The sequence below is a fragment of the Balearica regulorum genome, chromosome 3, assembly GCF_011004875.1.
Source record: "Balearica regulorum gibbericeps isolate bBalReg1 chromosome 3, bBalReg1.pri, whole genome shotgun sequence".
In the NCBI taxonomy this organism is placed as follows: Eukaryota; Metazoa; Chordata; class Aves; order Gruiformes; family Gruidae; genus Balearica; species Balearica regulorum.
Genome location: NC_046186.1, coordinates 2,180,845 through 2,207,295, shown reverse-complemented (window position 1 = coordinate 2,207,295; position 26,451 = coordinate 2,180,845). Strand labels below are relative to the sequence as shown.

Sequence of the window (26,451 nt, the reverse complement as noted above, 5' to 3'; positions counted from 1 at the left end):
TTTAAAAATAAATATCGTTTTCTTTCATGGGAATCTTCCTCTCTGACTGGCACTGTTCGTACACTGCCCGCAAGTGGTAATCCTCCTTTTCAAGGCTGCACCAGGGGTTAAGGGCTTAAAGCTTGTTCTTAGTCAGTCTTCAAGTGCAGAATTCCTTGAGTTGTGGGGTTCATCTTTGTTGTGTTTATAACCCAAATTTGGCGCACGCTTGCGGTCCAGCTTTTCAACTGCTGCTTTAGCTGAGAATCTGCTTCTGGCTTAAGGCAGGCTTATCTCCGGTGTGCTTTCTTCGTCTTTACAGGCTGTGATAGAAAGACTAACGTTCCTCCCTGGTTTACCAGTCTCACCTTCCCATCTGGGTAGCATTCTGCACCTCATCAGCTGCGATCGCCCTACCCAGCGCAGAGTGAGGACCTCTCCCTGCATCACAGGCGGACGTATTCGTGAGACACTGAGCAGATTTTCCTTTAAAAGCACGTTCAAACCAGGACTGCACAAATGTTCTCAGTTCCTGCGCTTCTTCAGAGCACATTAGTTAGCAATCCTAGGAAAAAAAAAAATTTTAGAGTTTCCCAACGGACTCTTTCCAAAGCATTTTGTTCTCCCTGCTGTTCTTGGAGTAAAGAGGTTCAGCTGAACCTGTCTTCTCTGCTCTTAGGAATGTTTAATTTATGGACAGAAAAGGAAAAACGCAGCAGGATTTAACAGGATTGCTGTTGCTTATAAGGACAGTACCTAAACCCATGCAAGGTTACTTTCAAACAAAGGAAAATCTGAGGTCCCGTGCATCAGGCACTCAGGAGTCATCACAGGCAATGAACCGGGGAATGATGCAAAAGCCAGCGAGGCTGTACAGCAGCTGCCTCGTGGTCTGTGTAGTGAAATATCACTTCATTTGAAGAGGACCGGTGGGAGAACTGCATTTCATCGACTGTGGATTCAGTGACAAATGCACTAGGAGCACGTTCGTAAGGGAAGATGAGCGTTTGCAAGCCAGGTTAGGAAGGGCATTTTGGATTCTGGCAGCACATGGGGAAATTAGGGACCAATGGGATGGGAAACAATGTCGGCCATAGATACTCTGGTTTTGTGTTGTGCGTGATGCTGTAGTTACACCTCTGGTATTGCCGCTGTGCAGATTCTCTGCTCTATTTAAAGCTTGGATGCTAGTGATCCTGATGCTTTGGAACCTGGCTGGTAAGATTGCAAGGTCCATTCTTCCCCCCAAAGATGCAATCTCATGTCTGGACATTTGACCAAACCAACCAGAATTAAATATTCACAATAACAAGGTAGGTTTGTGGCCTGCTTGCAAGGTGCAGAGCCAGAAGGGGTGCTGGGCTGCTCCTTAGCAGTAGGGAGGAGGTGCCCCCCTCCACCTAAATCAAAGAGCAAAGTAAAAAAGCGAGTGGCTTGTTTATCATGAAGTCGTTGCTCATTTAAGGTAATTTTCTGCATGAGTGGTGCCTTTCTACTCTTCTGATGTGAGTAGTGTATTAGTATGCAGGCTTGGGTAGCTGAATGGTAGACCCTGGAGGCATCACTCCATTATTCAGTGCTCTGGGGAGGTCTGATCTGAAATGTCTGTTTTTCCATTTTCCAGCATTTGTAATTGCATGTGTGTTTTCTTTGCCTTTTGTTAGTTTTGTGGCGTGTGTTTGTTGGGGTTTTTTTTGTTGTTGTTTTTAGTTGTACCTGCTTTGAATTTGCATCTTTTTTCTCTTTAAAAAAAAGCCTCCCCAAACCTAAATTATGCTAAAACAATTTTAAACACATTACTCCTCTGATGTCCACAAGTCCTTAGGCACTGAAAACGTGAGGCACCTTGGTGTTTGAGGCTAGTGGACGAGCTCGTAAACTTGCTGAATTTATAATTGTTTCTTCCTTTTTGGCAATAGCCGACGCTTGAATTCTGTATTTAGGATTTTCTCTCCTTTTGGTCTGATCATGCTACTCCAATCCCTAACGAAGCTTTCCCTTCCTGTCCTCTTTTACCATTCAATTTACAGACCTGTATCTCTTTCTGTTTGGGGTGGGATTTTTGTGAGCTCTGTTTTGAGGCTGTATCTCCCGTTTTGCGGTCCGTACGTGTTGGCACTTGCCAGGGTCCCCTTTGGGAGCTGGTGGTGAGCAGTCCCATGCAGTGACTCCAACTACAGGTTTTTTGTCAGAAACCGCGTGGCTTCCAGAGAATGATTTCAGACGAACACACGAGCTCTGCGCTGATTCCCTGCATTCCTCCCGTGGCGTATGTACGACGCAGCCCTCGTGCCTGTTGTCTCTTAGTCCAACTTGCGGCGTATTCGCTTCTGACTCTGCCCCTGCCCAAAGAATACGAGCAGGCTGCAGCGGGCCGGATCAGTATGTCATTTCTGACGCTGCCGATGCTGGGTGTCTGGGGAAGGGAGTAAATGCCGGGTAAGCATGCAAACATTTTTTCGGCCTCTGGCCATTTGTTGCCCAAGGACTTCTAGAGTCAGAGAGGGTGCCTTTGTATCTGATAGCCCTCGAGGGATTTTTCTGCCTTGCCAGTCTGTCTGCCTGTAACAGCTGATAAACTTATCTCCCCATCCTTTTCCATGAGATTTTTCGGGTCGGTTGTACTGCCTTGCCGGTGTACCTTGAGCCTGAGAGGAGTGATCATTCGATTCAAGTGAAGGTGGATGAAGGACAGTCCTCCGTTAAAATCTTTCCTGTTGTCTCCTTGAGGGTTCCTATTGCCACTGTTTCGACTTTGCTGCTTGACATCCCATAATTAGCCTCTTCTGACCCTAATCCTGTAGCAAGTACTTCAAACTGTTTCTTTAAAACAGCACCAGTGATAAGTATGTGAAATGTAACATACAACAAATTCTGAAATATTAGAAGTCCTGGGTCCTCCCTCTCCTAAAGGACAGAAGCGTAGAGCACCTGACTGGATGCGCTTAAACAAATTCATACGTTGTGGGTCCTTTGTGTTTCCTCTAAGCAGCAACTTACTTGTTCTGATGTCATCCTCTCATTTTGGTGGTTACCTTTGGCAGTAACGATGACCGGAGAAATTGGAGTTGGTGCTTTACAATTACTTGAAGCGCCAGAGCAATAAAATTACAAGACCGATACCTTTCCCTTTTAATGTCTCGCAGTTACACATTATACTGAAAAACACGTGGCAGAAATGTTTCCCTACCTCCTTTTAAAATAATCTGTGTGAACTTAAATAATGTGTATGCAGGTGTAGTTTGGGGAAAGTTCCCATTTCGAGTATTGCTGTTCTTCTAATGCATGCGTCATCTGTTATAGCAATCTAGGAAAGCCGGAGAGAGGCTGTAATCAGCAGGTCTGCAGAGACAGAAGGTCTCTGGTCTGCAGAACACACACATGTTCAAGGTCACTCATGAGGACTTACTGCCCCTGGAAGTGCCCAGCACCACTGGCCAAGCCCGAGTGCTTGCCCGAGGAGGGAGAAAGCCACACGACCCAGAGCTGAGCCAGCGATGGGGTCTGCTCAGTGCCGCTGTCTTTTTTGGCTGGACTTCGTGGTCTTCATGTCTCTACCTTGAAGACCGATACCTGAGCGGCTCTGGCCAGCCCGTGCCAACACGCAGCTTAGCAATAACCGACACGAGACGTCCACGCGTCAGAGCTTGCCTGCGCCTGGGTAGCCTGGCTCTACACCGCGCTCCTCCTGGCTCCAAGTACGCTCTGGGCTGTTACGCTTTGCTAGCTCCTCGCCAAGTCCTTAATCTCCTGCTCCTCTTTGTGAGAAGCGTTGGAGCTGTGCCAAACTCACATCCTGTCCTGGCACCAAAATATCTTGCTTTGACTCCACACGTAACATTGCTGTTGGAGTTTTTTTTGTGGGTTTGGGGTTTTTTAAAAGGATATGTCTCCTGCTGTCTTAGGGATAGCGGCTGGCGTTACGTGTGGATTTTCAATGCTATCATCTCCAAACCTCTAGTTGTACTGTCCACCACTGCATCTGTGTGCCCTTCACACGTGCGAGAAAGCCACTTTCCTCTAAACTTTACACCACTGGCACGTGCAGAGCACAGGTAGCTGCCTCCAACTTCATTTTCTACGGACACAGCAGAGGGTGGTGGTTTTGGTACCAGTGGCATTTAACGGTACATGGCTTATTTATTTTGACTCCGTAACCTGAGTTTCTTGTATGAAGTTACGATGGAGCTGCTGCTGAGTATTCCCTTTACAGCAGAGGAATTGAAGGTAACGAGCTATTGAGTGGCTGTCTCTATCCCTATCTACCTAGCCTAAATCAGCTGCCAAAAGGAGAAGGACAGCACCTTCATACTGCCGTGTCGTCCTTAAAGGGTTGGCGTCTCACTGACTGTCCTTGACGAGCGTGCGGGTCGCAACGGGGGACCTGCCTCCTTGGTGTAGTGAATCTGAAAGCTGAGATGCTGTAGGTGAGCCTGCTGGCTATTCCAAGGGCAAGGACCAGGAATGCACAGACCAAATATATACGCGCTCTAAGACTGCAAATTGCTTTTCAAACACGAAAAGCTAGCTCTATAAATACAGTGCTCTTGCACGGAAGAGCTTTTTTGGCTGCAGTATCTGCTGTGACGTCTGTCAGCGTTATCTGTTTATGCTGGCATCAGAAAAGCAGACTAGCTTGGCTTGTACCAACAGGATTGTCTCCTTATCTCTGTACAGAAGATGCTTGTTCGGGGTTGGGGGATGAGATTGAATTCCCCTATCGCAGGTGCTTGCCCTGTTCAAATCGGATGCACCGAGGCCCATTAGTAAGCACCCTTTCCTTTCTCCTTTAAACTGCAGGCATTTTGTCACCTGTGCCTACGCCGTCTCTAGAAGCCTTTAAACGAGCCTCATTGGTAATTTACTCCCAAGACTGGAGAGGTGTCTGGAACCGCAGCCAAATCCGCACCAGCACGCTTCATCTTTTGAAGCGGTAGTTTAATGTCTCCCTGCAGCGAGATTTCATTGTAGCCTCGCTCCATCCCGGTGACGTAGCAGCCTTATCACGGCGGTGTGGAGGTCTGGCACCGCCGCCGTTCCTCTGCTATAAGCTAATTACTATGCGGCAAGATGATCAGTTTTCCCCCAGACCAGGTTTCTATTTGTGTTCTGTCAAGTAGAAAATTAACATGGACACAGGCCAGGGATGTTTCACGCCTGAGTGCGCCGAGGCTGAAGGTGGCGATGGGAAGGCAGGATGGATTTCTGAATGGTAGGCGTGGAGGATCAGGTGATGTCAAGCGTCGCCGGCCCGCTTCATTAGCTGGATCATCAGAGAAGTCGAGTAGCTGGGGAGAAGCTGGAGAAAAATCGCCCATAGCATGCACAGCCCTCATTAACCGCCCGTCTCGGTGTGCTTTGTTCAGAACTAAGCTGAAGGGTATTTCTGCAGAGCAGGTAAGCGGTGCTGTCTGCAAAATTTGGAAGCGAGAGGCTAGCTGGTAGTGACTTATATTAACTGTATTAATTCGTTATTTGCCAGACTGGAGCCTTTTTAGGACCTCCTTGCACTGCAGAGATGCAAACGTAATTGATGTTCGAGTGACCCTCTCCACTTGTGTTGCTGCTGGGTCCAGACAAGCACATGAACTTGTAGGAACCCTATCAGCAGCTTGCAAGAGGGACAATAAAGCAAAACCAAGAAGAGATCATAAAGGATTTTTCCCTGCCCAGTCATTCTCGCTGTAGCACTATTTTTCTTCAGTGTTTTGATGCTTTTTATTAATAATACGTGTGGTAATAACCTTCAGGTGGAGCCACCCAAACTGCTGAGTGTGCCTGTTGCGTACAGGAACACATGGCGGGGATTCCTGGTACGCATCTGGGGTCTTTCTGCTCTTTTCTCACACTACTTTTACTCACCAGAAGCGATTCACATCTGATGTAGCAATCTGCACTATTAAATTGTAGATCTACAGGAATCTTTTAAGTTGTTCTTTGGTACAGAGACATCATATTTCTAACACTAATGATCTCTTTCTAGTTCTGATGAGTAAGAGGGGAAGTTCAGAGGAGAAGGCTGGTTTCTGACCCCTGCACTGGAGAGGTACCGAAACAGATTCCCGAAGCCGTGTGCTGTGTCTTTACACTGAGGGCGGTGAAACACTGGCACAGGTTGCCCACAGAGGTTTCCCATCCCTGGAAACATCCAAGGTCAGGTTGGACAGGGCTCTGAGCAACCTGATCTAGTTGAAGATGTCCCTGCTCATGGCAGGGGGGTTGGACTAGGTGACCTTCAAAGATCCCTTCCAACCCAAACCATTCTGTGGTTCTATGATGAAGTAGACATACGGGGACGCTGCTGATTTAATGACTGGTAGGCTCACTCTCAAGATTGCTGAGTGTTTCTTCAATGGCGTTTAAAATCTCCATAGGGAAGAAAATCGATTGTGAATGCCTCATATGCTTGGTGAGTCATCCTAAATCCCCGAACTCTCGGTAATACCTTACCACCTGGGTTGGATATTTCAGCAACCATCTGTGGAAGAAACCTCAAGACATTACGTAGCCTGTAGATCTAAAATCTCACAAACGTTTAACCCGAGAAATTTGGGGTTGAGTAACAGACACATTTCACTGTCCCCATCTCTCTCAGTCCCTGGTAGCAGCACTTTGTTAAAGTGTAAGAGAAGCTCTTAAATACCTAATTTTGCTTGGTTTAGGGTCAGAAGATCTGTCATCTCTGGCTTCATCTGTCGCAGTTAAAGGTGGTGTTGGCGTGGTGGCTTTCTCTCTCCTGACAGTGGATGCTTTCAGTGCAGCTGGGTTTGGGCAGGCCTGTGTAGTCATTAATGAAATATTGCGTCTATAATAAAGAGATCAATGAGATGTAATCTCACCATCTGGAAGCTCTAGGATGGGTCTTGGCTGCAGACTTGCCATTTAAAAACAGGGCATCTCCTGTGTGCGAAGAGGGACCCCAAAAGTTGAATGCTGCAAAATCAGTTAATTTTACCATTTATTTAATTGTTTTTATTTAAAAAAAAAGTTATTGGCGACAGTCTTGGGTTTGAGATTTGGCCTTAGAACAAATCAGAAAATCCCCGAGCGATCCATTTGTTAATGATAAAGCTTTTGCTTTTTGCTTCACCAACACACAAATTCTGCAATGTGACAGGATAGGAGGAAATACGGTTTAGCTGCTTTGTTTCAGTAAAACTTCACAAGCAGTTCATTAAATTTATTCTATCAATGTACTATAATCCTTCCAAACAAAATACCTTTCCGAAGCGGGGCTGGTGGCATGTGTACCCCACAAAGCACTCGAGCGTGCCAGGCTCCCACCCTGTAGTGTCACCCCAGAAACTTCCCCCTTAAATAGTATTTGGTGGGTTTTGGTGTTTTGCAGACCTCCCCCAGCAAATCAGTAGAACTGGTCTCTCTTTCACCTTGAACTTGCCAGTGAGTCAGTGTGGCTGCTGTTATAGCTGGAGTTGACCTTTAAAGTTGAGGTGGTTCCTCTGAAGTAATTGCTAGTGCCCCATCTGCAGCCGGGGACAGGGGTAGGACAGGTCCCTGGACCTCGTTTGCTAGATTAGAGATCTCTGTTTGAAAGGACTAAAGGTAAAGGAGGGGATGCTGCCTTTCATGTGGGAGATGCAAAAGAGGAAGAAAAAGAGTTAAATTGGCCAGGTCCTAGACCACGCCGTTCTAGATTTAAATTGAGTTAAATTAAATTAAAGCTGTAGTGTATAAAGAGTTAAGTTGCAAAAGGGAGAGTCAAGGTCTCCTGTGCTGTTTAGGCAGTGTGGTTTCTTCCTTCGTTTTTATTTATCAAGCCCAAGAGCTGACCACCAGTTGGAGGAAGGATCAGCTCTATCGGAAAGGGGCTGCATCTCTTTGTTTGCATCAAATCCAGAGCGGGTTGAAATGGAGCAGGGAGTGCATTTGCGTGGGAGGCTGGGGCTGCTGGGGATATTCAGGGCTTTCTTCTTGTGGGTCACAGCTTCAAAAACAATCCAATCTTGAATCTGAAAGGCCATCAGTGTTTTGCAATAGGGAAGTGAGCTGTTGAGCTGATGAAGGGAGACCTAGGCTTCAAAAACCCTTTTTTTTTTTTTTTTTTTTTTTTTAATCGCAGACTTGCTTTGTGATTTCAGACAAATTACCCAGCTGCCTGGGATCTTGGCTCTTCTTCTGGGACGTGGCGATGACAATACCTCCCTGCTAGACAGAGGTGTTGTGAAAATAGTAATTTAAAATCTCTGAGAAGCAATCCGGGCAGGAAGTAAGCACAACTTGCATTTGACAGGAAAAAAAAGAAATGAGGTTTTCAGGTGCAGATTTCTCTTCCAGGTCCAACAAAGAGCAACCCACAGACTACGTACAGGTTAGGCACAGTTGCTCTTAGTGGGTTTGATGCTGCTAATCATCGCCCTTACTAGAGAAAGGATTATGAAATGCTTCACACGCAGCAATATTGACAATCGTGTAAGTCCGTAAAGCGATGTTTAAATCACAGCTCTAACTGCGATGCTGATTAGCTCTTTGTGGTTGCTGCAGCAGGAGGAGGTCAGGGAACACTGAACTCTCCGTCCCCGGGTTTAGTCCCTCCAGAGACTGGAGAAACACATGGGGGGAGTCGCTCTGCGGCGAGAATGCTTCAGGCCCCAGCGCTGCCGTGTGCTTATGGGTACAAAAAATTATCAGAGTTTCCAGTGCTCCGTTTTTAAAGTAGATTTATCGAAATAAAAATATTTACAATTATCTTTTTTTAAAAAATAATAAAAATATCACACCCCTATTTTCCATTCGCATTGCTTGGATTACGTTTTCTGATGGCTGCCAAAGTATTAGTAGTTCTCAGTAATTCTCAGCAGAATCTGTTGTTTTAAAAGAAGAGTGAGCATGTTTGTGTTTCCTCTCTAAGCTAACTTGAAAATTGGGAGTATTGTGTTTGCATGATACTGGGTAACATTTCCAAAAGCCCCTACTTCTGAGTTTCATAAGATTTTTATCTCTCAGTATCTTTAGGAACTTTTGGGAAATGAGTCGCCAATTATCTAATCTTAAAAAAAAAGATAATAAAAAATAAAAAATCTTTGCTGCAGGGATTGATATAAGGATTGTTTCTTGGTTTCTTAAATTAATCTCTTTTTTCTAATTGCTCTGACGTGCCCATGTTTTCTCAGCGGTGTTAAGAATTTTGTTTTTTTTTTTTCTCTTTCCTCAGTGCTGATAAGGCGTTTTGGTTATCTCAAATCCTTTGCCTTTTCCCCATTGTTACCGTTCTCTGCGGTCGGTTGGTAGTGATTCACAGGAAACAGCCGCGTGTTTTCCCTGAAGATAAAATCCAGCATTGTGAAAAGCGTGAATGCCAAAGCAAACTCATCAGAGGTCGCGGATGGATCTGCTGTGCATTCTTAACTCGTGCGTCCATTCAGAAATGTGGCGTGTGGTTTTTCGGTCAGCTTCCAGTACACGATAGACAAGAAGAAGTTCTTTCATCTTATTTTCCTACCATTCTTATGTGTTTGGAAACTTTAGTTTTGACCTGGGCTAGTGGAGGGTGTCCCTGCCCATGGCAGCAGGGTTGGAACTAGATGATCTTTAAGGTCCCTTCCAACCCGAACCAGTCTGTGAGTCTGTGACCCTTCATCATATAAGCAAGTCCTGCCAACTTGAAGAGCAAGGGCTTGCTCCAAAGCAAGCTCTGGACGCTTGCCCAAGTGGCTGCCAAGTGCCAGTGAGCGTCGGCTTTGCTTTGAAGTCCTACGCAGAGCGTAGGTTTTGGATAGCAGTGGATTTCACAACAAGCCGTTTGTTTGACAGCTGGCGAAGAGTCGTCTTGGACTTGGTGGAGGTGAAAGCAAGGAGTATAAAGAAAAACCTAAAACTTCTCTTTCAGTAGCCTGAGTCTCCACCAAGACCCATGGTAAAAAGAGGGTTGTGTTTGCTCGCTCACCACTGACATCAGGCTCCAAGTCACCCGACCCCAAGTCTTGAAAGACTCTAAAATGTGAGCTTTGTGATCTCTGAATGACGGCCTTTGAATCCTCCTAATGCTTTGGCAGCCTCAGCCTGATCATGGGAGACACGCTTGGAGGCCAAGGAGATTCTCTCAGAGCTCTTGTTTTCTTTCTTCGCTTTTCTAGTTGTGTTGAAACTGCAGATGTTTACGGTCTGTCCTGTGACAACAGCAGCTTCTGAGCTTCCTGCCCAGCTCTGTGCCGTCGCTGTGTTTTACCGATGTCTGTGGAAGTACCGTATGTGACTGCAGAAGCTTTTGTTGCTTCCTTCTCTGTGCCTTTTCAAAACCACAAAAATTATATTCCAGCCGTGGCAGAGCGTTCCCCTCGTAGAACATCGCTGCGTCAGGAGCAACGCCAGCGGTCACGGGGGGAACGCCCTTTCGGATACCAAGAGAAGCAGCGTCGGCCGTGCCAAATCCCAGTGGCTGGCTTGAGACTCGCTGCCGATTCCGGGTGAAATCCATAGCGCTTGGGTGAACGTAGCATCACCCTTCCCTGTCCTGTTGCCTGCGCTAACCACGAATCCTTTTCTCAGCACCCTTGAAGGATAATCCTACTTGCCAGAGATCCTACAGACGATCCGGGTGTCCGCGCCGTGATCCCAGGGTTCTCCCCTCCTAAGGCAAAGCACGGATGCAGGTAGTTACTCCCCAAAAAACCTGGAAGAGGCTTCGCTATCACCGGATTTGCAGCCGGCACGTTAATGGATTGAGGCAATTTGGAAAGTTCAGCTGACTCAGGTTCGCTGCCTTGCACACAGAGCCCCGCTAACTGCTTCTAAGAAATATCTTGAGGGGGAAGGAAGCCGCGAGACACGATATGCCTTGACTGTGCATCTTCGGAAAAGATTTCAGTCGTTGCCAAAAGATGCGGAGGCCTGTGTAGAGATAAGTCTCTCATGTGCCTCAGTAAGTCTCTGCTATGGAAATTTTATGAACTATTAGTAGCTCTTTAATGATCCTGAAAACAATCTCATTTTCACTTAGTTCTGTGACTAGTGAGCCGTGGTGAAAGGAATCTTTGAGGATACTCAGCCTCGGATGCAGCATCACAATATTTCTGTGTGGCAGGGCTGAGTCAGAAGGGTGTATTGATGGGCTCTGCACAGAAAAGGTCACGGGCAGGGGGTGCTGCACGTGAGCAATGAAATCTGATTTCTGCCGTCCTCTGGGTAGCAGTCTTGTGCCCACCGCTCGTCCTTCTGGGCCAGAGGAGTGTTTAACCCCGACGCTGCGGTCATCTTTCTCTGTCCCCTGCTACAGGCTGACTTTTACTTATTTAATGAATTAATTTTGAGGTTTAAATGTTATGGTGAAAAGCTAGGTTTGGGGTTTTATCAGTAGGCTTCACCGTTGCTTCACCATTATTCAGATGCTTCCAAAAGAAGAGAACAAAAGGCAATTAAATTAACCAGCGGCCGTTGCCAGATGATGTGTCATTTGAAGATTGCGGTGAGGGACGCTTCCAAAAAGCCTCAGCTGGCCCCTGGCCACGGGTTTCCTTCCAGGCAGGCATGATTGGAGCCTCGGCCCTTCAACCAAATCGCTGGTGGTGAATCTGGAAGGGAGGGATTGAAATCTGCTCTGCTGCCTTCAAACCAAGCTCCCCTGCACAGCTGGATGTGCAATATTTAAAATTTAAAACCCTGTTTTAAAGACCGAGAATGAGAAATGCAACCACTTCTGGCTTTGAAAGTCAAAAAGTTTCTTGGGCCAGCTTTTGGCCTTACTCTTCCACTCTTGTGTGATATTTCTTGTGTGATATTTCTTGGATGATGTTTCTTTTCACTGGAAGGCACGGGTGTGACTTGGAGCAGTGGGAAGGATGCTGCCTGAACAAATCCCACCAGCTCTGTTGTATGTTTGCTGTAAATTAGAGCAGCAAAGATTTGGGAAGAGAACTTGTGCCGTGGAGGCCTTCCTTTCAGGTATGCTTGAGTGCGTGCTGGACATGACAGATTGCTTCTCCAGCTCTTACCCCTAGGATGACTTGTGAGCAGATGAAACGGCACGTTATTTTAATAGCTCTGATTTTCTTGGGACCGTGCGTTCGTCCCGTCCTTGCGATCAGAATCCGGCAGTATTGTCCTGCAAGTCTGTGGTTTTTTGGACTTTGCATTCAGACAAGGTTGAGATCATTTCACAATGGAGATGTCTGTGAAGATGGATTCCTTCTGTGTGATTTATCGGCAGTTACTGGTGTCCCACAGATCTTTTATTCCACTTAGCAGTGCTTGCTGTGCTGCATTTCTCTTGTGGATGAAGATGGCCATGGATGGTTTCTGGCTGTCACCCCATTTCTCTTCCAGTTGTGCCATGCTGATTCAAAACACCCTTTCTCTGTTCTCGTTCTGATTTCCCTGATACACTCTGACCACGAGGAGATACCTTCCTATTAATGGCATTCTAGTGAATATTGTAGGCTGGGTTTGTTAGCCTTTAGGTTCAGAGCAGCTGAAGTGAATCCCATCCTCATCCTCACTTGTGCATCAGTTTGGCTCACGGGGAGGCTTTGGTGCGTTTCAAGCGCGGTTCCTTTCACAGGAAACTAAACCATGAGCTTTGCTCCAGATGCAGAGGAGCTAAGCTGAGGGTGCAGAGGGGTCTGAATGAATGGCTCTTCGGCCAACTTCAAACCAAGCGTGTGGTGGGGACACGCGGTCCAGAGTACCAAAAATCCGGTCTGAAGTCACCCGCCCGTCCAATATAATACAGAGGTATGGGCTTGAGCACCAAGTGCTTCCATCTACTGATCCACTCCTGTTACGCCAGGTGAGATGGCAAGAAGTCCTTGTCCCTGGCTGGTGCCTCCACACCTGCCTGTTTTCTCCTGCTTCCACGTGCAGATATCGCCCCGTGCCTGGGCAGCCTGCCACCATCCCGCTGCGCAGCAACGTCATGTTACAGGCTGATGGCCCAGGGGACGTAATCCTGGACGCTTGGCTTTCACGCTTCTGGACACAAACCCAATGGCAGCTTTGAGATGTCTTGGCGAGAGCTTTTCCCCTCAAAAGCCTCTTGCCTTGAAAACGTTCCTGCAGCGCTGGAGCTAGCAAGACATCCCAAGTTAGGGCTGGGCAGCAGGGAAACCATGCTGTGTCTTCACCTGCACCCTTCAGCTTGAGGCATCTCCTGCCTCCTCTTCACGGAAGACTTTCCTGTTGAAGGACACTAATTTTGTGCGAGAAGTTCCTGCTACGAGCAGGGCTGAGATGACGACTGAGATGCTTCGCAAAGCGGCACAGCGTTGGGACCCCTGGGGCACGGGGCCGGCCAACTGCATCATCATTCTTGTTAATGGCTTGAACCCATTGCCCTCAAACGAGGAAGAGCTGGCGCTTAACTAGCGCCACTTAATAGCTCTGAGATTAATGCACACGATGCTCCGACGCAACCTAAACAGCCTTCTTTAAAATCCACACATTTGCCAAGGGCTTCAGGAAAAAAGGGGAAATGTTAAATAACTCTGATCAAGGTGTTTTTAAAACCATCAGCTGAATTATTCAGTTGTCCTTTAGCTCCAAGAGGGTTGTTCTTCAGCTTTAGATTTCGCTAATCCTTTTAACCAAGTTGTTCTGGGCCGTGGAGGAGGTGGCTCTGCTGTTTTACTGCCAAAATCTGTATGTCATACCCCAGCATCTCAGCTAACAAACCCAGAGGACGTTTTTTAGTCAAGATATTGATAAAGGTGATAGTTTATTCCAGGATCCCGACCCTCCTGAGCAGACACCAGGAAGAGGGGAGCGGACGTTTGTGCAGTGGACTTGAGTTTTTCCTTGGCTTCAGGTTCACGCTGAAGCGGAGTGAATTTGGGTCCCTTCAGGATGTTTTCAGTTGAGGACGGTGCTTTGCCACTGCTTGGAAGTAAATTTGCTCAGGTCTTCCCCAGTTTGCGGTTCCTTGTGGTTTTTCAAGCTCTTCCCAGCCTCAGCTGGAATGAGGGGCATGAGACATCTCAGGTCTGGGTTCCAGGTCTCCTTTCCATACCTTAAATTAATATAATGTTTCTCTGGGATGTTGGCTGGAGGTTTGTCAGGAGCTGCGGTGCTTAAGCCGTTGGGTAACTATTGTAATGTGCATTCAGGAAATACGTTACTGCGATTTTAAACAAATCTGTCAAAGCAGCAATGGGTAAAATGGCCGCAGGGCTGTGTGGGCAGGAAGGGGTCACCAGCTGCACCGGGTCGCTCCCTGCACAGGAGATGCAGCCGATTCCTGGAGAGTCATTTGCAAGCACCGCAATTTCCAGGAACTGGCTGGAAGGATGAGATTAGAGGAAAGAGGGGCTGCTTTTCTTGAGGGAGAGCAGTGTCCTATCTGTCCTTCTGTCCCTACCCACCAGCTGCGCTGACGATGATGCTGTGATGCTGAATTCCTCCTCCCTCCCCTGATGACTAATGTCTGCATCTGTGAGTAATTAGATAAGGTGAGGGGGAAGGCTGCTGTGCTGGACCTGTCCTGCCGCAGCAAGGCAGCCTCGGTCGCTGGGGCTGGGCTCGCCCTGCGCGCGGATGCTGCGAGGTCTCGTTAAGAGAGGAAGGAGAGGGAAGGGGCTGTTTGAGAACTGAGGCGTTCGGAGCCATCCTTTTCAATGAGGAAATTGGATTGCGGCTGCGGAGCCCACTTGTCTATCTGAAGTGGAGCTGAGCTCATTTCTAGGAGCCGTTGGACAGTTTGTCAGGTTTTAGAGCCCTTCAGTTCCTGGTAACGATGCCTGCAGCTGGGCCGCCTCCTCTCGAGAGCCTGCCTTTGGGTTTTGTTATACCTGGGGTGCTCTGAAGTCTTGACTCACGTTTCACCGTTGTTCCTGTGTCGTTTCCTCTCTGCCTTGCAGCCTTTCTCAGGACAAAGAGTGCATGATTCAGGGCAGATAGAACAGCTATATTCCTGCACTTCCCCACTTAAAAACACCGTAATCAGTCCAGATGCTAACGAGTAAACACCCCCGCTCCGGCACAGCACGGCAGCCAGGGCGGCCCAGAGCTGACTGTTCGGAGAGGCCGAGCTCCTTTCGGCACCGACCCTCCATGGAAGTGACTTTCCTGCCCGGCTCTGCCTTTTCCAGCTGGTTTGTCATCGTACTGAATTAAACCTTTTTGTCACGCACTGAATTAAACCTTTTTGTCATTCTTCTCGCAGGTGTTGGTACAAGGAACTACTACAGGAAGATCGGCTACGAGCTGGAAGGGCCTTACATGGTGAAAAAGCTGGACTGATGGCCCAGGAGGTCCTCACCCCAACCCAGGAGAGGAGACGAGGTTCATCCTGGAAAAGAAGCTGAAGGTGACGGACGTAAGCTAAAGACCAAAGCCTGCCAACTGCGAAGGACTTGCTTCTGCCAGAGCCCACGGCAACAACTAGGGCATCTCCCCTGGGGCGAGCGGTTCTGAGACCTGCCTGTTGCCCCAGGAGAGGCTGGGGACATTTCACGTGTCTCGTTACCTGCGTAAACCCGCTGGATCGCCGGGGTGGGCTCTGATGCATTGCGATAGAGGACTGAAGCGTAGGTGAACTAAAAATGTCCATTGTTTCTATGATGCTATCAGCGGGCTTTTAACGTTTCAGCATTGAAATGGTGTGGATTATTGTGCAACAGGAATGACTTCCTTTTCTGCGTTTTTATTTACGCTGGGCTTGGCTGCTTTCTGTCCATCCCAAGCGCCACCCTTTGATCCTTTCACAGTAGGAGGCCGTGAGGATTGGAAGCCATTCCCTTGCTAGCAGTAGGAATTGAGATTAAAACTTAAACCACATCTCTCCAGGGACACACAGCCATGGAGTAACTGAGGTTAGAAGGGCCCTCTGAGGTCTCTACTCCAGCCCCACTCAAAGCAGGTCCAACTAGATCAGGATGATGATGCTCAAATATCTCCAGAGGTGGAGATATTCAGTGGATGTGGATGGAGAGTTCAGGCTCTAGTCCCTGTTCCAATATTTGACCACCCATGTGTTGAGAAAGTTTTTTCCTAATATCTGATTGGAGTTCATGGTGTTCCGGCTCGTGCCTGTTCCCTCTTGGCCTGTCGCTGTGCACCTCTGGGAAAAGGCTGCTGCTTCTCCTTGCACATGGCATATCCAACACCGTAACCGTCCTGGTGACTTCCGCTTCCGTTAGTCTGTATTTCCAGATGCTTCTCCAGCCCTTAACCCGTTGATTTGGGCATGAGGATGCCGTGTGGCAGCAGCGTCGGAGGCCTTTGTACAACACCCATGGCCCTCCCTTATCATCCGCACTGCCCTCATCCCCCCCAGCAGGTGCTTGGGTTGCTCAGGCATGTTCTGCCCACGGGGGATCCCTCCTGGCTGTTCCCAACCCTTCCCCTCTCCATCCCACGGCAGAGAAGGGCTTCAGCGAGGGTTTGGTCCCTCTCTCCCAGCACGGAGGTGGGGCTGTGGCTGCCCTGTAGCCCCTCAGATCTTCCTCCTGGTTCTCCTTGGTTGCCTTTTCCAGGCATTGGGAATTCTATCAGGAACGGTAGAAATATTAAAGCTTCTTTTTGCAAAGAGTGAGACGGGATGTGAGAAAGATGGGGAAAGAGCTCGACCCCTTTCTCACCTCTCCGCCCCCCACGCAGGGCAGGTGGGGTGTCCTTTGACGTCAGCGATACAGGCTTTTCCAAAGCAGCGTGCCTGGTGCTGCCCGCTGGACTTAACAACTGCAGAAGGGAGCAGCCAGAGCTCTGACCTCCTCCACTCCTCTTTTCATAGTATTTCAATCAAAAAATAGGGTTCAAATCCGGAGTAGCAGCTTGTAGAGAAGTTGACATTTCAGGTGTTGCTCTAATAAATAACGCTGTCAGGAGCCTTCTGGAAACTTCGCCAATAACGAGCGCTCGGACACACGTGATTGACTCGGAGGAGGAGCGGCTCCGGGAGCAAAGCTCTCGTGGCGGCGGTGCCGCGCAGTAAATGCGATTCTGCCACCGTGATCTATTGCTGCTCCCGAACGGCGACTCGCCGGGTCAGCGGCCAGAACCGCGCTGACGTCTGCTGACGCACAAGTGGCAAAGGCAGTGGCTGCCCGGGCAGCGCGGAAAACGCGCGCCCTTGCTGGAGAACCGAAATACCTGACAATAAAGTTTTTATTCTTGAAGCTAAACGTTGGTGGCCTGTGTTTTAAGGAGGGAATGAAAACTGCAGACCAGCTTGTTGGTACCTGAACCTCGAGTGTGTTTTGAGCCTCCTGCCCCGTTTGATTTACAGAAGGGAGCTGGAAACTGTTGCGTCTTGATTTGTTGAACCGTTTTTTTCATCCTCCAAGACACTGGTAAATGGGGCATGTTAAGCTTCTGACACCGTAAAAGCAGAGGAGATGGAAAGGGATGCATTGAGAGGGGATGCAATTTCTGTGCTGAATCCTTAAAATTTTCCGTAAAATTTGTTGTTCTGGTACTGCTGACATAATTATGAATCACTCTGACGCGTTCAGCTCTGACAGCCCAGGTTTTTTTCCAGGTACTGGCCAGAAAAGCTCACCGCTGCCATGCGTCTGAAAGCATGGCCCTCCGGCAAATCTAGGAAATATCGGATAAGTTTGTTGGGTTTTGGTGTGGTTTGTTTTTTTTTTAAGGTCAATGTGTTTTGAGTTTACTAACAGCTTTATCAGGAAATAAAGCAATTGGGGGGAGGTGGGGGGGGGTGTCTTATTTTTAGCTTCCCATTTGTGTGTTCTTTCTGGGGTGATTTCATGCCGCACTGGCTCAGCTTCTGCGAAACTCTCCGGGCCTGTCTGCACAGGCTCGGGTTTGTTTTGAAGTGTGATGTATTGATTTGCCCGTTTGATATAAATGCAGCCAAATGAATAGCTGGTTTGTACTTCTCTCCGAGCCATTGCTTTCGCCAGGGACAGGGAGTTCCTCCAACGCGTGTTCCTGGCGTACGTCCTGTCTGCTGCCGCTCCACGCGCCGCTGGGCTTTGGGATGGGCTCGGAGGGTCGCGGGGACGACCCAGGAGACACGATGGTTTGAGGAAAGGGCCTGAGTTGCGGCTTCTCACCCGTTGTCTGTCTGCCCGAGTTTAAAGATCTAGTGGTATGTGTCAGTTGCCCACAGAGAGCCGGGGAAGGGAGGCGTTAGCAGGTGTGTGTGAATTTTCCACGGGTTTTAGTGTGGCTTCTGAGGTCTGCGGTTGCCTGGACGTAAGTTCAGACAAGATCGTTTCCTGCGGTGCGCTCTGCTGCCTGTGGTCTGGCTGCCAGGAGGGGAAAAGCAAAACCACACTTCCCTCTAAAGTTGTTCTGAAGGGTTTCAGGCTTTCTTGGGTTTGAAGTACACCGGGAACGAACAGTAACAAAGCCGAAGTCTGGTAAGATTTCAGACAGCTTCGGCTGCAAAAAAAAGGCGGGGGGGGCACAAAGGAAACGAGACACTACAAGGAGAAAAGGGGCTGAGCAGATCCTTCCCGTGGTGATGCTTGAAGCTTTGTGGACACCTCTTGAGCTAGACTTCATTAATACGGGGTGACAGCATGGGCCCAGGTACCCAAATAACAAATTGGGGACCCCAGCGGGATCCTGATGGGGCTAGACACACAGCCGGTTTCCTACAGGGGCTGTGACGGCGCGGAGGTACAGACGGCAGCGCTTTGTCAAGAGGGTTGTACCCGAGGGACGTGGTCGCGTTCTTTGCCTGCGTCCTGTGTCATTAATGCTGGTTTCCAACAAATGTCTCGTGTTCTGGCGAAGCGCAGTCTTGGTGCTGGCAGTCTTCATGGCTAACCTCTTCTGCAAGCCTTGCCAGGAAATAAATCAGACAAATCTTTGGTCTTCGGGGGTTTTTTGTGGTGGGGTTTGTTTTTTTTTTCCCCCTCCACTTAGAAGTTCACACTTCTGGCTGAAGATGAGCAGAGGGCCTTCGCCTAGGCCTGCAGGGAGGAGGAGGCATTGCTGAGCACCAAAAACTTCTCTTGCTGTAAGAGAAATGGCCAGTTACAATTTAGTTTAGATGAGGCATGTTGTCCCAGGAGCCACTCGGCCACGCCAAGGAATTTTCCAGTTGGCTCTGACCTGGTTTTTCCAATAAGCTGAAAGTTTGGGCTATTATGTTAGGGTTTGGTTTGGGGTTTTTTTTTCCCCTCCATGAAAGCGGCATCCATTTCAGTACAGGTACATCATTCTTACAGAGCTATCGTGTAGGAAACCAGCTAATAGCATCCTGTAATTAACTGCGAAAGGGAGAGTGGCCTTGAAATCCAGGAGCAGTTCCACTTCGCTGCAGCCCGTGAGATGTGTCTTGTGCAGCCGGGAATCGTCCTGCAGTTTGAGGTTGGCTAAATGTGGACAGTGTTGCCTTCGCTGGCCCAGCCCGGCATCTGTTAGAATGTGGAAGACCATACTGAAGCCTCCTGGATGGGAAAAAAAAAACCTCCTCCAAAACCCACAAAAAGACCCCAACCCTCCCCCCCAAGGTGATTTGTATTGACAAGCTGCAGCTCCTCCTGCCTTCCTGATGGGAACGAGGTGGATTAAGCAGACGAGAGCTTCTGCAACTGGTCAAAAGATAAACGAAGTCAAGAAAACACAATTTGGCTGTAAAAAAAAAAAAAACCCAACAGAGCAAGGGCTGTGGCCGATCCCACGCCTGTGGAAATGAAACCTGGGGCTGGGAAGGCCACGAATTTCCTTGCTCCGGGTTGAAATGGTGCCGAGGGAGGATTCGGGCGGCTGCCACGGAGCGGGCGCTCGTGCTGCATCCTCCCCGCTGTAACCCATTGCAGCCTTGGCCAGGCAGAGGGGTTTGAGGCTGATGCTTTCAAGCAAGAGAGCACCAGCGAGGGCTGAGCTCCCCTGCCCGTCCCCAGCAACTTCGCAGTCGATGAGGAAGAAGCAGCAAGCAGGCGTGAAGAAAACAAGTCGTTAATGGGAGCTGACCAGTTTAAAATACTTTGAAAAAGAAGAAAAAGGTGAGTCATGCTCGTGTCTACGTTAATTTTTAGCCTGTTGCATTACTCCTGCTCTAACTTTTTGGGAGGCTGATGGCTCTGCCTGCAGTGGGATGTGGTGAAGATGTGGCACCTGGGTGATGCTTGGCGGGGAGCTCAGGTGCGGCTCAAGCAGTAATAACCTGCTCAGGGCAGGAGCATCGGGGCTCGCGCCGTGATTTCATTGCTGTAGTCCTGTGCTTTCTGATGTGAAAAGCAGCTCTGCCAGCTTCAATATTTCTCTTGCTTCTATTTATATGCCTTTTCCTTATTGCTTCAAAATTATTTTCTGCCTTGGTAGTGGTGGAGCGATTAGGAAAGTGCCTGCTAAGCGCACCTCTCGCGCTGCGGAGCAGGTTTTTGCTTGCCCAGGGCCGGGGGGGAGAAGCCCATCTTTGCCCAGGAGAGCTGCTGGCAGAGGAACCCCGCTGAGGATGTGGCACTGCCTCGCTCTGCATCGCAGATCTGCGTCGGAGGGGCGGCTGGGAGCTGCAGGAGGGACCAAAGCTGCTCCCCTGGGTCACGCAGGCATCCGGGTGGGTCCACCCAGCACCGGCTCCACCTGCAACGAAGGCAGAGCCCAGGTAAAGAGAACCCTGAGCCCGCTGCCCAGGATTGCCTCCCCCCAGCTTTTCACAGAATCATAGACTGGTTTGGGTTGGAAGGGACCTTAAAGGTCATCTAGTCCCAACCCCCTGCCATGGGCAGGGACACCCTCCACTAGCCCAGGTTGCCCAAAGCCCCATCCAACCTGGCCTTGACCACTGCCAGGGAGCCAGGGGCAGCCACAGCTTCTCTGGGCACCCTGGGCCAGGGCCTCAGCACCCTCCCAGGGAAGGATTGCTGCCTCCCATCCCATCTCCATCTCCCCTCCTGCAGCTTCAGGCCATTCCCCTTGGCCTGTCCCTCCCTGCCCTTGGCACCAGCCCCTCTCCAGCTTTCCTGGAGCCCCTGCAGGGACTGGAAGGGGCTCCAAGGTCTCCCCGCAGCCTTCTCTTCTCCAGGCTGAACCAGCCCAACTCTCTCAGCCTGAGGTCTCCAGAGCAGAGGTGCTCCAGCCCTCGCAGCATCTCCGTGGCCTCCTCTGGCCTGGCTCCACCAGCTCCGTGTCCTTCTTGTGCTGGGGACCCCCGAGCTGGACACAGCACTGCAGGGGGGTCTCAGCAGAGCGGAGCAGAGGGGCAGAATCCCCTCCCTCGACCTGCTGCTCACGCTGCTGGACACGCAGCCCAGGACACGGGTGGCTTTCTGGGCTGCCAGCGCACCTTGCCGGCTCATGGGGAGCTTCTCGTCCCCCAACAGCCCCAGTCCTTCTCCTCAGGGCTGCTCTCCATCCATTCCCTGCCCAGCCTGGAGTTGTGCTTGGGGTTGCCCCGACCCACGTGCAGGACCTTGCCCTTGGCCTGGTTGAACTTCATGTGGTTCACACAGTCCCACCTCTCCAGCCTGTCCCGGTCCCTCTGGATGGCATCCCTTCCCTCCAGCGTGTCGACCCACCACACAGCTTGGTGTCGTTGCCAAACTTGCTGAGGGTGCACTCAATCCCGCTGTCCATGTCACTGACAAAGATGTTAAACAGTACCAGTCCCAGTACTGACCCCTGAGGAATGCCACTCCTCACTGGTCTCCACTTGGACATTGAGCCGTTGACCACAACTCTTTGAGTGTGACCATCCAGCCAATTCCTTATCCACCGAGTGGTCCATCCATCAAGTCCATGTCTCTCCAATTTAGAGACAAGGATGTTGTGCAGGACAGTGTCAGATGCTTTGCATGCCCAGGTAGATGACGTCAGTTGCCCTTCCCTTATCCACCAACGCTGTAACCCCATCGTAGAAGGCCACCAAGTTTGTCAGGCACGATTTGCCCTTAGTGAAGCCGTGTTGGCTGTCACCAATCACCTCCTTTTCCATGTGCCTGAGCATAGTCTCCAGGAGGGTCTGCTCCATAATTTTGCCAGGCACAGAGGTGAGACTGACCGGCCTGTAGTTCCCTCGGTCTTCCTTTTTACCCTTCTTAAAAATGGGGGTTATGGTCCCCCCTCGTCCAGTCAGCAGGAACTTCGCCAGACTGCCAGGACTTCTCAAATATGATGGCGAGTGGCCTGGCCACTTCATCCGCCAGTTCCCTCAAGACCCATGGATGCAACTCATCAGGTCCCATGGACTTGTGCACCTTCAGGTTCCTTAGATATTCTCGAACCTGATCTTCTCCTACAGTGGGCGGTTCTGCATTCTGCCACTCCCTGCCTTCTGCCCTGGCAGCAAGCAATCTCTTAATTAGCGGCATGGAGAGAAGCAGAGACACAAGGAAATGGCCTCAAGTTGTGCCAGGGGAGGTTTAGATTGGAGATTAGGAAAAATGTCTTCCCCCAGAGGGTTGTCAAGCCCTGGGACAGGCTGCCCAGGGAAGTGGTGGAGTTCCCATCCCTGGAGGGATTGAAAAGACGTGGAGATGTGGTGCTTAGGGACATGGTTTAGTGGTGGGCTTGGCAGGGTGAGGTTAATGGTTGGACTCGATGATCTTAAGGGTCTTTTCCAACCTAAACAATTCTATGGTTCTATACCTACACCTTTCAGGCACATCTGGGCCCCGCTGTTCCCTCAGCTTTGGTGCTCAGCCTGAGCTTGGAGGACCTGATGGGCATCACCTACTTGTATAGCTCTGCAGCAAAAAAAAAAAACCCAGATCTGCCAGCACCTGCATAACCCCTGTCCCGCATCCCCAACAAAAACGGGCTCGTGGGTACCTTCAGCTGCTTGCCTTGCCGACCACAGCTGCCTGTTGGTCATCCTGGAGCAATACCTGTCCTCGCTGCCTGTAGCTTGCAGGCTACGTCAGTGAATGCACAACCCTGCTCAGGCAAGATGAACTGGGTGAACACAGTGATTCAACGACTTCTTCAGGTAAAAAGAAGCCGTTGCTGGGAGCCGCGGGATCTGACGTGCCCGTGGCTTTTGGCAGAGCGCGGTGCTGAACGACTCCGCACGGTAAATCCTACAAGTTAGAAGAGCTGGCTCCAGGAGAAGGATGTCTGACTGCAGCCTAACAGCGGCAGGAAGCTGGAAAATGAAGAGCAGCTGGGAGATACCTCCAAAAACTCGCGGTGTTCTAGCCTAAGATGGCCAAGGTGAAGCATCACCGAACTGAGCCGTAAAACAAGAGGACACCAACACCGAGATAAACGTGGTAAAGTAGGGTGTGAGCGGCTCAGCTGCTCTGCTGACATTAATGTTAAGGGCAATGTTTACATCCAGTAGACCATTCTACATTTGGAAGGGATGAATTTAGCAGAATAGGTGCTGCTCAGTTTGGGGAAAATAAAAGAGTATCTGTTTACGGATCCTAGGTTCGGCATGTCCTGCACCCGGCTGCAAACTAAGCCACGGTTACCTCCGTTGCTTCCCGAGACCCCACCAGCTCTATTCATTATAAAGAAAGTGAGCTGGGGAAAAAAAAAAAAATGCAAAAAAGAGATAGATTTAAAAAAACCAAAAGTAAGTAACCCAGAACTACTTAATGACACTGGGCAGCCTCTCTGGTGAGGCCAGGTATTGCCAGCTGCACAGGGTGGCGGGGGTCTGACCTGCTCTCAAGGATCGCTCCCCTTTTGCCAACACGGATTTTGTTTTTCTTCTTCACTCGCATCCTTCGTGCGGCAGCAGCAGGGGCTGCCTCCTGCCTTCAGTGCAATAAGCAGTCACGCCAGGGACTCGGGGAATCTGCGGCGAATCTGTTAGAAAAGGAGAAAATTAAATCAAGAGAAGCAGGAGCTAGAAAAAGAGCTTGATTTTAAAAAATACAGCAGTCACGATCTGGATGTGCTCATCAGCTTTGTTTAATAAGAATAAGGAGTTGGTGGTTTGGAAAAACAAAGTCGAGGTGAAACGGCACTGCTCAGGCCTTGGGTAAACAGCAGCACAAAATCTTTGGGCTCATCGCGAATCCTTTTCCAAATGGGAAAGAAGGGGTTTGGCATCAATTTCTCGACATCGCTGCCCGCTTCCCCTTTTGTCCCTTCCCCGTCTCAGCCGGCTGGCGCAGGGCCGCAGGTGGCCGTGGGATTTCATGCCCAAAGTCCCCTTCGAAGGCCACCAGCCCCTGCACTGGCTTACAGAGCCGCCGTGCTGGTTTTAAACACTTGCAGGAACACATTTGGTTTTATGTTGGGTTTTTTTCCTCCCCCCGCCCCCCCCTTCAGTTTGTTTATAATTGTGGGGAAGAACCAAATGTGGTGGGTTTAGTCTCAGGCTTTCATGTAAGCAAAGGCTGAGACTCCTCAGTCACAAAGTGACAGCTAAATTCATTCAGCACAGTCATTTTCCAGCAGAAGTTGGTGCTGGTTTAAGGGAAAAGCTTCAAAAAAATAAAACTCTTAAGTCAATGTGTACAAATTCCTCTGGTTTCATTGACGCTTCTTTCCAGAATCGATGCAGATCTAGTTTTAGTCTAAATCCAGCTGGAAATCATGATAAAAATTAAATACAAGCTTTGCTCTGGCCATGTCTACGAGCAGTTGTCAGGAGTACCTGGTGGTTCTCGGGCACTAGATCTAGGTCCAAGCCTGACACGTACACCGTTTCAGCCTTAAATGTATGTATTTTCAAACTCCAGCGTCATTGCATGGTATCAGAACGGTTCTAGAAATTCCTTCCCCATTAGTATAGTTTAAGTAAACCTTGAGGCCTTTGTTCTGCCTGGGAGCCGGGTTTGCTAGGATTAGGGGAGCTGGAGGTAGCAGGGCAATGGCAGCAGGGTCTTGATCCCGACACAGGGTCCGTGGGTGGCTGCATCCCTCACTATAGAATCCCCAACTGGTTTGGGTGGGCAGGGACCTCCCAGCCCATCCAGTGCCACCCCTGCCATGGGCAGGGACACCCTCCACTAGCCCAGGTTGCCCAAAGCCCCATCCAACCTGGCCTTGACCACTGCCAGGGAGCCAGGGGCAGCCAGAGCTTCTCTGGGCACCCTGGGCCAGGGCCTCAGCACCCTCCCAGGGAAGGATTGCTGCCTCCCATCCCATCTCCATCTCCCCTCCTGCAGCTTCAGGCCATTCCCCTTGGCCTGTCCCTCCCTGCCCTTGGCACCAGCCCCTCTCCAGCTTTCCTGGAGCCCCTGCAGGGACTGGAAGGGGCTCCAAGGTCTCCCCGCAGCCTTCTCTTCTCCAGGCTGAACCAGCCCAACTCTCTCAGCCTGAGGTCTCCAGAGCAGAGGTGCTCCAGCCCTCGCAGCATCTCCGTGGCCTCCTCTGGCCTGGCTCCAACAGCTCCATGTCCTTCTTGTGCTGGGGACCCCCGAGCTGGACGCAGCACTGCAGGGGGGTCTCAGCCGAGCGGAGCAGAGGGGCAGAATCCCCTCCCTCGACCTGCTGCTCACGCTGCTGGACACGCAGCCCAGGACACGGGTGGCTTTCTGGGCTGCCAGCGCACATTGCCGGCTCGTGTTGAGCCCCAACAGCCCAAGTCCTTCTCCTCAGGGCTGCTCTCCATCCCCCATCTATGTGGCTGGGACCCACATCACAGCTCAGTGCAGCTTGGAAGACCTCCACAAATCCTCTTTAAAAAAAACAAAACAACACTTTGTCAACAACTCAAACCCCAAACTTTCTGGGGAAGCTGCAAGAGGACAGGCGTTGATGGCTTTTGGGTTTTACGCCTCTGTGTGCTCACCAGCATGGGACGGGACTGGCTTTCAAATTCCCTCTTGCCCGTTTTCCAGGGAAACCCGGCCGCTCTGCGCTGCAGGCTATTCTGCAAACAGCCCTTTGACGAGGGAGCGAGCGTAAGGCTGTCGCTGAGCAGGAGCACTGCGAGGAGGTGTGAATAATGCCAGCAGACTGCACATTGTTTCCATTTAAAACCAATTTCATCTAAATTCTCTGATCCTGCAGCTCTTTGCGACTAAAGGAAAGCTAAGTAAGCTTAAAAGGGAGCACACCACTGCTTCCAACTTCAAAAAGCCTCAGCAAAATCAATTAAGAGTGTACAAAGAATTGTGCAAGAACAACAGGGACTGACAGATTGAACCGCACGAGCTCATTACCTTTTCAAATCCTCTCCATGATGTTCCTGCGCAACGTCAGCCGCGGCACGTAGGTGTCTTTACATTTTGCCGGCGAGAGTACCTGGCTCATGCTTTGCAAACAGAATGCAAATACAGCGTTAGTGGTTTCTGCCTCCTTTGGTGGAGGAAGGCAGCAGCTATTTAACGGAACAAAGGAGCAACGTGTTCAAAGTTTAGGATGAGAGAGGAGGAACAATGTGAACTGAGCGCCCCAGTGCTAAAGGTTTTAATTAGGAAATAGTCCGGATCCATCTCCAATGGGTTAAGCTGCAGGTTTCCCCCTTTTTTATTCTGCAAAAATATTTCTTTAGATGCCGTTAGTCCACGAGTGACGCCTGGTTCACTTCTGCACCCACACAAGTCAATAACTTCCTCCTTACCTCTCCAGCCGTGAAGAAATTAAATTCTCTCTCTGAACCCTTCGCAAAGGGAACGTTTCTAGATGATGAATCGGGATCACGGACGCCGTGGCCTGTAGCTTTCACCGAAGCCAACCGCTGCACCGGAACAAGTCGACAAA

At 49.9% G+C, this 26,451-nt stretch overlaps 1 protein-coding gene across 1 annotated transcript in view; it reads left to right on the top strand.

The window, feature by feature from the left end:
* ELP3 (elongator acetyltransferase complex subunit 3) overlaps nt 1-17,048 on the top strand; it is an 89,118-nt gene extending 72,070 nt beyond the window's left edge. The window contains exon 15 of the mRNA XM_075750327.1: nt 15,089-17,048. Within this exon, the coding sequence (XP_075606442.1) occupies nt 15,089-15,165 (77 nt within the window). The 3' untranslated portion in view covers nt 15,166-17,048. The remainder of the gene's footprint in view (nt 1-15,088) is intronic.
* The last annotated feature ends 9,403 nt before the right edge of the window (nt 17,049-26,451 follow it).